The sequence below is a fragment of the Syzygium oleosum genome, unplaced genomic scaffold, assembly GCF_021117445.2.
Source record: "Syzygium oleosum isolate NSW1041296 unplaced genomic scaffold, Sole_v2.1 Sole_v2.19, whole genome shotgun sequence".
In the NCBI taxonomy this organism is placed as follows: domain Eukaryota; kingdom Viridiplantae; phylum Streptophyta; class Magnoliopsida; order Myrtales; family Myrtaceae; genus Syzygium; species Syzygium oleosum.
This window is the reverse complement of record NW_026607503.1, coordinates 6,671,048-6,682,537: the sequence shown is the minus strand read 5'-3', so window position 1 is coordinate 6,682,537 and position 11,490 is coordinate 6,671,048. Positions and strand designations below refer to the sequence as shown.

At 41.4% G+C, this 11,490-nt stretch overlaps 1 protein-coding gene across 1 annotated transcript; it reads left to right on the top strand.

Moving 5' to 3' along the window:
* The first annotated feature begins 591 nt into the window (after positions 1 to 591).
* LOC130134411 (receptor-like protein kinase FERONIA) lies at positions 592 to 3,480 on the top strand. The gene has a single exon (XM_030596374.2). It carries the CDS (start codon positions 710 to 712, stop codon positions 3,407 to 3,409), a length of 2,700 nt encoding a protein of 899 aa, XP_030452234.1. The 5' UTR covers positions 592 to 709; the 3' UTR covers positions 3,410 to 3,480.
* Positions 3,481 to 11,490: the final 8,010 nt, after the last annotated feature.

Genomic DNA, 11,490 nt, shown 5'->3' with positions numbered 1-11,490 from the left:
AATTGATCAAAAAAAAATTTAAACTGAATCGATATAATTACAATAATATAACTATTTTTTTGGTAATTATCCTCTCGGAAGAGGCTGCTAATACGTGAAGCTCATTGCAGTACAGTCCAAGCTATGAGGCTGCTAACACGTGAAGTAGCAGTACCGTCCAAACGCTAGCTGGTGTGTTTTTTGGACTGCCCGTGTTCCGACCCTTTGAATGAATCAAACCACAAACACTTGCTACTACAAACCAAACCGATTTCTACGCGGAATTTTCGCGACTTTTGGATTCGGACCGCGTCGCGATAGTCGCTCCTTGAAAGACGACAAAAGTTGAAATTGAAAATGGCGGGTGGTGGTGGCGGTAGTGGTGGTCCCTTGAGGGAGGGAGGGAGAGAGCATTATTATTGCATGGGACCCGGCGGCCGTGCCACTGACCCTGACCTTTCTACGCAATTAAAAGCCTTCCACGAGAAGCGCACCCGCAAGTGTCCAAATCCCGCTTCCTGATTTTGATGGGCAAGTTGCTCTATCTCATTGCAGATATTTTAGCGACGACTTCGGTCCTCCACTAATCTTTACCGCTAGTGCTGGTGCTGGCCTTCTCTTCCGCGCTCCTTCCTAATTCCCCCGTGTTTACGCTCTCCTTTTGAACTTCTTCTTTCGATCGATCCAACCGCGACCCCCCCACCCCTCCTCTCTGTCATCGAGCAGCGACATGAAGAACATGAAACCGCCGCTCCTGCTGTTCATCGTCGTCTCCGTCTGGCTCGAAGCGCTCACGGTCTCGGTCACCGGCGACAACGTTGGCGCTTACCTGCCGACCGATGATATCGCCGTCGACTGCGGCTCCTCCAGCAACTCCCCCGCGGTCAAACGGACTTGGATTGGAGATGCCGAGGAAGGTTCGAGGTACTCTCCGATTGAGAAAACTCGCTCCTCTATCATTGCAAACGCAGACAGTCCACATCCCTCTGTCCTCCAGGTACCATACTACACTGCTCGCCTCTCCCGCTCCGAGTTCGCCTACACCTTCCACGTCACCGCAGGGCCCAAATTCGTTCGCCTCCACTTCTTCCCTTCCGATTACCTCAACTTCAGCCGCACCGATTCCTTTTTCTCGGTCGAGGCCGGTCGCTACATTCTGCTCCGCAACTTCAGCGCTTCCCTCTTTGCTGATTATACCCGCTCCCCGAGCTTCTCTAAAGAGTTCTGCTTAACTGTCGGAGACGACCAGATATTGAACATAACGTTTGCTCCCACTCCTGGTAATTCAGACGCGTATGCTTTCGTGAATGGAATCGAAGTCGTTTCCATGCCTGCGCGTCTCTACTACAACTCGGTCGTCGACCCAACCGAGGGAATCAAGTTGGCAGGTCAGATGTCGCTATACACCTTCCGTACCACAGATGCCCTCGCAATGGTGAAGCGCTTGAACGTCGGAGGAAATTCTATTGATTCAGCCGGTGACACGGGAATGTACAGGACCTGGGACCCAGATGACGACTATGTGATTACTTACGGCAACGCGGTTGTACCTGTTAACACAACTATCCAACTCAATTACAGTGACCAAGTGCCAAATTACACGGCTCCAGATAGCGTGTACACAACAGCAAGGACTATGGGGACGGACAAAACAATCAATCTGAGCTACAACCTCACGTGGTCCATCGAGGTGGATACAAACTTCTACTACTTGGTCCGGTTACACTTCTGCGAGTTCCAGATAGAGATAAATAACCCCTATGATAGGCTTTTCGAGATCTTCGTAGATTCACAACTGGTGGAGGATCATGCGGATATCATTAGTTGGAGCGGGAAGGGCGTGCCCGTCTATAGAGATTATGCAGTATACATGCATGACGGCCAAAAGAAAACAAGCAACCTCTCCGTGGCGGTGGGTGCGCTTCCAGAAGGTTCTACTCTTTACTCTGATGGCATCTTGAATGGCCTCGAGATATTCAAGATCAACAATCCAGACGGGAATCTCGCCGGGTTGAACCCAGATCCAGCCCCAGTCCAAGATAATCGGCCGGTTCCTCCACCGGCAAGCAAAGCATCATCGAACCACAGCAAAACAGCAAAGATCGCCATCGTTGCCGGCGTAGCTTCGGTCTTCGCGGTGCTCTCACTCCTGGCTTTCTTCCTTTACCGGCGACGAAACAGAGCAAAGGATTCGACCTCGAGCGACGGCACCTCATGGTGGGGCCCGGTCTCCTTTGCGACGACCAAGTCAACGAAGACCCAGGCATCGTACCTGCCGTCGGATCGGTGCCGCCACTTCTCGCTGGCCGAGATCAGAGCGGCCACGAACGACTTCGACGAGGTGTTTGTTGTCGGCGTGGGCGGGTTCGGCAATGTGTACAAGGGCTATGTCGACGGGGGCGCCACCCAAGTGGCGATCAAGCGGCTGAACCCGGGGTCGCAGCAGGGCCTCCACGAGTTCTTGACCGAGATCGAGATGCTCTCGGAGCTCCGGCACCTTCACCTGGTCTCCCTGATCGGGTTCTGCAACGATGCGGGAGAGATGATCCTGGTGTACGACTACATGGCGCGCGGGACTCTCCGCGACCATCTCTACAACACCGACAATCCCCCACTCCCCTGGAAGCAGCGGCTCCAGATCTGCACCGGCGCCGCGCGCGGGCTGCACTACCTCCACACCGGTGCCAAGCACACCATCATTCACCGCGACATGAAGACCACCAACATCCTGCTCGATGAGAAGTGGGTCGCCAAGGTGTCCGACTTCGGGCTCTCGAAGGTCGGGCCCACGAGCGTGTCCAAGGCCCACGTCAGCACGGTCGTGAAGGGCACCTTCGGGTACCTGGACCCGGAGTACTACAGGCGCCAGCAGCTGACTGACAAGTCCGACGTGTACTCCTTCGGGGTGGTGCTGTTCGAGGTGCTGTGTGCGAGGCCCGCGGTGAATCGGACGGCCCAGAAGAAGCAGATCAGCCTAGCCGCCTGGGCCCAGAGCTGCTGCAAGAGTGGCGACATCGAGAAGATCGTGGACCCGCACCTGAAGGGGGCGATCGCCCCCGAGTGCCTCAATAAGTTCTGCGAGATCGCCATGAGCTGCTTGCAGGAGGAGGGGGCCAAGCGGCCATCCATGAACGACGTTGTGTGGAGCCTTGAGTTCGTGCTGCAGCTACAGATGAGCGCGGAGCAGGAGGTGATAGACCATGTGGGTGCGTCCGTGCACGACGGCGATGAGAGCGACGGTGAGGCAGCTCCGATCAGAGGCAACGTGACAAACGGCAGCGGTGAGGTGTTCAGCAGTAGCAATAGTAGGGTGGCTGCGACAACGACCAGTAGCGATGATATTTATGATCAGAGTACGACTAGTTATGATTCGGAGAAGTTGCTGCCTGGGGCTGTCTTCTCTGAGATTATGAATCCCCAAGCTCGTTGAGAGAAGGGCATTCAAGTTCGACTGTTGCTGTTCTTTCTTGAAGTTAGTCACGGCAAGGTTTTGCTACGAAATATCGAGCATGAAATAGGGGTATTTTTTTTTTTTTTGCTTTGGGACAATAATTGTAACTTGCGAAATGCCTCCACACGTATAAGTTTGTGTATTTTGCTAAGTAGAAAAAATATATATACTCATCAGGAATGTGCGCAAATTCTGATGGATGTTAGATAGGGATAAGAATGCATGGAAAGAGCTTAGTAAGAATTGATAGCCCCATATTCTTGGGTGATAATTGAGGAATGTCAAGTGATTCCCAGTGTTGAAGTCCTGTAATCAGGCTTGCAGCAAGATTAGTCCACCCTCCATGCGTTCCATATTCTAGGAGAATTGCCTACTCATCCCTCCAAAAAAAGTTATCGAACAAACGGAATCGATCGTCTATTGGACGAGGGATCTTCCCACTTCCACGAAAGTAGTCTTAATCTTCATTTCTTTCAGCGGAGAACATACATATGATATGATAAAAAGGGTAACCGAGTTTGAGATACTGTAATTAAGTGGTGTTTTTCATTCAGCTAATGCTCGAGGAAGAGTTATAGATGAGAGAACCCCTTGGAAATCGTAAGGCAACTTACGCACGAGATAGCAGACAAGAAAAATTGGAATTATGCGAAACATAGTTCTAAAGAATCTATGATAAGTTCACAATATATACAGCTCTACGAAGAAAACATGGATGGAACAAATTTTAGTTATGAGTCTACATAAAAATGATAGACGACCCAATTTAGAGAAATCATCTACGTTGCTACTTTAAGAATGTACTTACAATGTGAAGCGAATAGGATAGGGGAAATTTTACGGAGTAATATCAATTAGCTATTATTGTCAATTAATAGAAAAGTAAAGGCTATGCTAAATAATCTCAGCTAGATGTCTAGGCATTCGCAAAAAAATACAACAAATTCATGGAGATTTAGAAAATTTGGCCCCCAAATGGAATTAAGGAGAAAGGCCCGGCTTTAAAGGATGTTCTTTGCCCTCCTATTTCAATGCAAGCTAGTCATATTTCTAATCTTGAAAGTTCTAAAGGATCGTGCAAAAGATACTTTAGTTTGACCCACGGACCCAAGTATAGTTTCTCAGTCAGAATAGTGTCAAGCCTATTTGGACAAAAGCGGTCTGTACAAAGAACACAACAAATTGTTAGACCGGGGATGATTCATGATGTAATTAAAAGGATGTTCGAGGGAGACAAGAATGGAATAAGAACCACTTGCACAATAAAACCAATTTCAAAAGAGACAGGCAAAAGACATTGGGCAATGACTTCCATTGAGGTGGCCAGGGGAAAACACCAGCTGCAGATAGGCATCTAGATCTAATCTGATAGATGTGGATGAATTGGATATGCTTACTTGGAGCAGACATCAAAAGTTAGAACTGAACCGCCTGTACAATTGGGAACAAGGACATCCAAACAATTCTACTCATTTCATAAAGCACCATATGATATATTGCAGATGCTATGAGACTTGAAGCACTTCATCCAATTTACCGTGATAAGCATAACGAAAATGAAGTGCAAAGAGACAAAGCCGATGGTCACACAAAGACGTCATTTAATCGCAAAAGAAGGGGGACCAAGAGTTTAAAATGTGCACGACGCCTTTCATTGCGAAAGAAGGGAAGCAAAGAGTTGAGATGTGCACAGATCGCATCAGCATTGTAATATTAGGGCCAAGTTATTAAAATAATAGCCGAAGCCCAAGTAATTTCATAGGACTCAAGCCCACTTCTCTTTATATCTGCAGTCGGCGCTAAACGAAGAGAAGAAAAGGACGCCGGCGAAAACAAGAAAGGCAAGGAGGGAGAGTTGGACGTTAAAACCATTGGAAAAGAGGAAATGAAGAAAAGAGAGAATTTTTTGCGCTTATATGTTTTCAAACGTCCCGACAAGCCAAATCAACTTTGTTTTGCAACTGGTAAGAATTGGAGCCCTTTATTCATCTAATTGGAGCAATTTTTAAGTCATTAATTCGAAGTCATATAAATTTTGAACTGCAAGGTTCAATTTAGGAGTTGTTAAGCTATGTATTTATATGGAAATGATAGTTTAGGGCATTGTGGAGCCAATGGGTTTGACGAAAATCAATTCTGAAGTACAGTTTGTGCGCAAATTTTTAAAGTTTCGCATGCGAGTTACGCGTAACGGATAATACGTATAACCAGCAAAGATGAATGTTCGCCATAAACGAGTTTCTTCGTTAGTGCATAGAAGTCATTTTATCGATGAATAAGCGTGGTCTACTCGAGCCGCTAGTTAAAATAGAGTTTTACTTGGTTTTGATATCGTTTTTCGGTTAATAGATAGAAATACGAGTTCGTCGATATGAGTAACCTTTGTAGATTGGCTTTTAGCTTTCCCAAGTGAGTGGTACTTATCTTTTCTTTAGTTTTGTAAAACTCATGTCTTGAAAATGATAGAAATATATATTATAAATTAAAAATGCATCACATGGTTTGATGTTTCTTTGAAAAGAAAAAGGGGTACTTAGGGCATATTAAATGCATAAAACTAGATTGCCTATTTTAAAAGGCAAGATATCTTTGATTATAGCTGGACTTGATTGCCTGTGGATGATTTGCGAAACCTTTTATGAAAGAATTACGAAAAGTTCTTGTATTATGAATATGGTTTACGAAAGCTAATATGTCTGGTGAATTGAATTGCAAGATTTATATGAGTTGGTTAGTGAACTTGAGTATCGAGATGGATTTTGAATTTAATTTGTGGGTTATTGGAGAATAGCGTTTGTGCATTATGCTTATATCGCTATGATTAGTACCTGTTGAGGGATTAGGACGTCCCTTAGGGCCGAACTACCGGCTAATATAGGTAGACCTAGTCAATGGGGTAAACTTGGTCGCCTTTGTCACTGGTGTTAAGTGTGACCATAGTTAAATATTGAGCATTAAATTAGTCAATGGAGTAGACCATTAATGTTTGATTTGCTAGATATTGATCAATAGAATGAACCATTGATGGTTGATTTGTTATTGTTGAGTTAATATTGTTGATTGATATGATATGTAAAAAGTTTTATTGAAAATCCACCTTTTATATTTTACATATATCATATACTAGATTTGGGATTGATGAGTTATGATATCATTTTATAAAGATGCATAGTGAATGTTCAATCTGCTTAGAAGAAATGTACTCCTAACTAGGTTGTGGTTGTTCGTTCCACTCATCTTAGTTGTTTTTCAAGTTTTTCAACTAGCCGCAAGCAGGACGAGAGCGTTTATGTTATCAGCGGGACATTTTGATAGTGAGATTTTTTTGTATGAGTTGTTTATGTCTAAGTGAACCTTTGAGTTTAGTTATAAGTTGGAAATGTACATATTCTTTTGATGGATTTTAAAAACTCTAATAATGTAATCAGATGACTCCTTTGTCAAATATATGGATGTATATATTTCAATAACATGTTTATGATAATTATATTTGAGACTACGCCTTTCGGGTGGAAAGACCGTCGTGACATTGCCCTTGTAATTGTAGAGATGGGGTGGTAACAAGCATGACACCCCAGAAGTTAACAACTATTTCATCGAAAAGGCAAAAAAAAATTTGATTGGATCAATCAAATCAGCAAAGGTTATGAAAGGTCTTTCGTTGATTATGGATATAAAAGTAAATGGCTTGGAAGGTAAAGAATTTTGAAGTGCTGGAACCGGAAATTATTACACATTCTACTTGCATTTGAGTGAATAATGTTTATGCAACATTATATAATTGTTTTCATCTACATGTCATGATGGGTAAGATAGTGCATTTAGTCCTTCATTTACCATACATAATCATTTAGTTCTCGTTTTGAAATCACTTTATTTTGTTGATACAATATTAAGTGGCAATATGATCTTCTACCTTAAACTTAAAGACTTCCTTTACTAAATTTTGGCTCACTCTTTTATTTTTTAGATTTGGAGGATGGATTATCCTTCCGCACTATGCTTTGGAGTACTCGTATATATAGAATGGAGATATCAAGATATACTAGTACCAGGATTCGAGATAATGTACGTTAAATGTATTTCTATTGTCCAGGTGGATGTGGAATTACTTGAGTTTCTCCCCCACCGTTTCATTGCTTGGTACGCTGATATAAATAGCAAGTTGGTAGGAACTTTGAAAGAGTTCAATGGTCCCTTGGGTTTGGCGATGGTTTGGAAAAAGTATACAGGCTCGCTTTTGATTAAGTATGGGTGTAGTGACGATAATTGACCTGACCTTCTTCCCAAAATTAATGCGTTGTTGTCTATTTCTTTTTGGGTACTTGTATTAGTACTTGGAAGATGAGCATTAAAAGGAGAAGTATACATATGTCTATTATTTAGAATTGTTAAATTTTTGTTACCAAGTGATATGATTATTTTGTTATGCTTCTGCATGTTTAAAAGAATAATAAATAATTTAAGGAAAGATCTCGTGTCGCAAATGACATTTTGAGGCGTCACAACGAAGGTTAACGATGGTCCGTTGTAATTATAAACGTCGTCAATTTAGAATTTTTTTAATTACAGTATTTCATCATAATCAAGAGCGAAGCTCCGACATATTTATTAATCTCTTATTTACGACGATTTTAAATGGTTTTATGTTGGCTATGGTAATAAAAAACAAAACGTCGCAAATTTGAATATTCTGAATTGTGATGGTTTACAAATAGTTACGACGATCGATCGTAATCAAGAGCAAAGCATCATAAATTTGGATTATTATTCCCACGGTTTATAAATGGTACCAAAGTTACCAAGACCAGGACATCGTAAATTTCTATTTTTTTCTAATTACGACAGTCGTTTTGTAATTAAGAGCAAAGCGTTATAAACTTGGTTTTTTTATTAATTACGACAACATATGAATGTTTACGATGTTTCATGGTAACCAAGACCAGGATGTCGTAAATTTCGATTTTTTTAACTACGCCAGCCTGTCGTAACTAAGAGTAAAGCGTAGCAAATTTGTAATTTTTCAAAATTACAATGATTTACAAATTTTTACGATGATTAGTTGTAATTAAGAACGTCATGCTGTAAATTTGAAATATTTTTAACAATAATGATTTGCAAAGGTTTACGATGATATCGCCAACTACAAGCCATACTGCCCAAGGTACTCCTTAAATTACGACATGTTTTAATCTCGATTATCCATAGCTCAAGATACTGTTGTCGAGAAATTTATGATAAACTCAGACATGCGGGATCGGTTGTGGAGTGGTATGACCTAATCTGGACCAGCGATATTAGCAAACACAATTTTATTGGCTGGCTTGTTTGCAGAAACATATTACCGACGGCAGAAATCGGCGTCCAATGGATGATCTCAATTGATATCCAGTGTAACTTCTGTAAGGCCGGTATAGAAGACAGAACACATTTATTCTTCTAGTGTAAGTGGACAGGCAGCTTATGGCGCACTATCCTTGCACAACAGGGGATTATGCGTCCTTTGGAAGGATGGAATGAGGAACTTCAATGGATGATTAGGCAACAAAAGGCAAAAATTTAGCGGCTAGACTCCTTAAGGTATCCTTTCTAGTAACCATTTATGGCATATGGATGGAGCGTAACCAAAAACGGTTTCAAAACAAGTGAACTGATATCTATATTATTTTGGCCAACGTGTGTAAAAATGTAAGAGGTAGAGTGAACATTAGACCTTGTCAGACAAATGTTGTATTGGCTACTATGTGGAGACTTCCCACCTCCATCTTCTTGAGCTATTAGCACCATTTGTAATGCCGGGGGATACTCCTAAGCTGCTGTACTTCATTCGCTCTATAATACGGACATTTTACACCAAAAAAAAAGCTTACGATGATATGTAATGACTAAGAACAAACGTCATAAATTTAGATATTTTTTCAATTACGTCGATTTATGAAGAATTGCAATGTTTCGTTGTAACCGTGGGTAAAACGTAATAAATTTGGATAATTTAGGGCGCACATGATAATCATTATGTTTTTCTATTTTTCTATTTTTCTGTTCTCGGAAATAAGTTTGGAACATAAATCCATTTGGTAAGGTAATTTCATTTTTCTATTTCTGGAACAAATTTTTAGTCCAGAAATAGGTTTGGAATAGAAATGAGACTTTTCTATTTATAGAACAAAAAGAGAAATAAAAACTCTTCTTATCGCTCGCCCTCATCTCCCGCCGTCGTCGCTACCAGCGACCCCCGACTGGCCTCCCATTGCCTGTCGCCTCAAGCCGCCGCCAGTCATCGCCCGTCAATGAATGGAAAAGAGCATAAGAGGGAGCAGTTTTGTGTCGTTATTAAACAAATTTATGCTCCGGGATGAGAAATTTTGTGTCGTTATTAAACTCGTATTTCTTTTTTAAAAATTCGTCCAGAAAATAGAAATAGAAAAATATATTTCTGGAACAAAATAATTATCATTTGTGCTGTTATAGTACGACCACTGACAAAGGTTTACTATGATCCGTCATGCCAATGAACAAAACATCTTAAAGTTGGATATTTTTAAATTACGACGATTCACAAAGAGACACTGTTGTAACCAAGAGTAAAGCATCGTAAATTTGGGTTTTTTTTTTTTCACAAAATTAGGATGGTTTACAAATGTTTCTTAACCAAGAAGAGAATTGACTATGGTTTCCAAAGTTAACGACGGTTTGTAATAATTAAGAACAAAACGTCATAAATTTGAATATTTTATTGATTATGGTGATTTACAGAGAGTTACAACGCAGCGCAAAACATATAAATTTAAATTTTCTTTAATGATGATAGTATATAAAGGGTTATGAAAAGAAGAAATCGTTATAAATTCAAATAATTTTTTTATTAAGATAATTTATATAGAGTTCTGTCTTCATAAACATGAGGAAAACGTCGTATATTTGGATTTTTTTCAACTACGTCTATTTACATAGGGCTACAATGCTTCTAACAAAGTGTGGTAATTTTGTATTTTTTTTCATTATGGCCCTTTGCGAAAGTTTACGACAATCCATTGTAACTATGAACAAAATGTACTAAATTTGGAATTTTTTTTTGTTACGACCGGTTCTAAATTATTTAGACATTTCATCGTAACATTGTAATCAAGAACTTAGCACCGTAAATTTGAATATTTTTGAATTACGATAGTTTACAAAGGTTTACAACAATATTCGTAACAAGAATGTAAAATAGTAAAACGTCATTAAATATGATTGTTACTACACCGGACATCAATTTTCTAGTGGGTCAGACGCTTGTTTGCTGGTGCATTGTAAAACTCCACTGTGAGTGCGTTAGACCTCTTCGACCTTTGGCGACCATTGCCAGATTCAACGGCCGAGATCCTTTCATCTTGATCTAACGGTCGATAATTTCCCTTTGACCAGATGAGATTGAAAGACTTGCTAGTGCAAATCAATTTCTACGTCGCTCCTTCAAAGATGACAATACAAAAAATGGAAGGACATAACGAAGAAAGCTTATGGTGGCGGTGGCGGTGGCGGTGGCGTTTTGATTCCAATGAGTCTTCGCCATTTGCCTCGGTTTCTTGCGCCTACGCGCAGATTGGGGCCGACCGCGGCAAAATGGGCTCGGCCGAGGTCGTTGGGATCCATGCGACTAGTTCGCGTGTGGCCGGCTTTAGCGATGTTCACCGAAATTTGAGCATTACAAGGTCAATTATCGAGACGCGTTTGTTAGCACCGCCAATAGATCTACCGAAGCATAACGCTTTTCCAAAGTTCATGGAGGAGCTCCGGTAGCACCGCCGCCAGCTCGGCTTAACTCTAGAAAAATCAACTTTCTTACAACGATTTACCATGTTTCCCTAAGAGATTCAAGTTGTGGAAACAAGATGAACAGTAGCGTGAAAAAGGAAAAAAGAAAAGAAAAAAATTCAAAGAATTCAAAAAAATATGCAAAACGACTACATTTCGATTCAATTTATCTACATCAGATGACCAGCTGTACCATATAGAACAATCAAACATGACTGGACCGCTACGTCAGTATTTTCAGGCGAAAATTGACCGGAAAG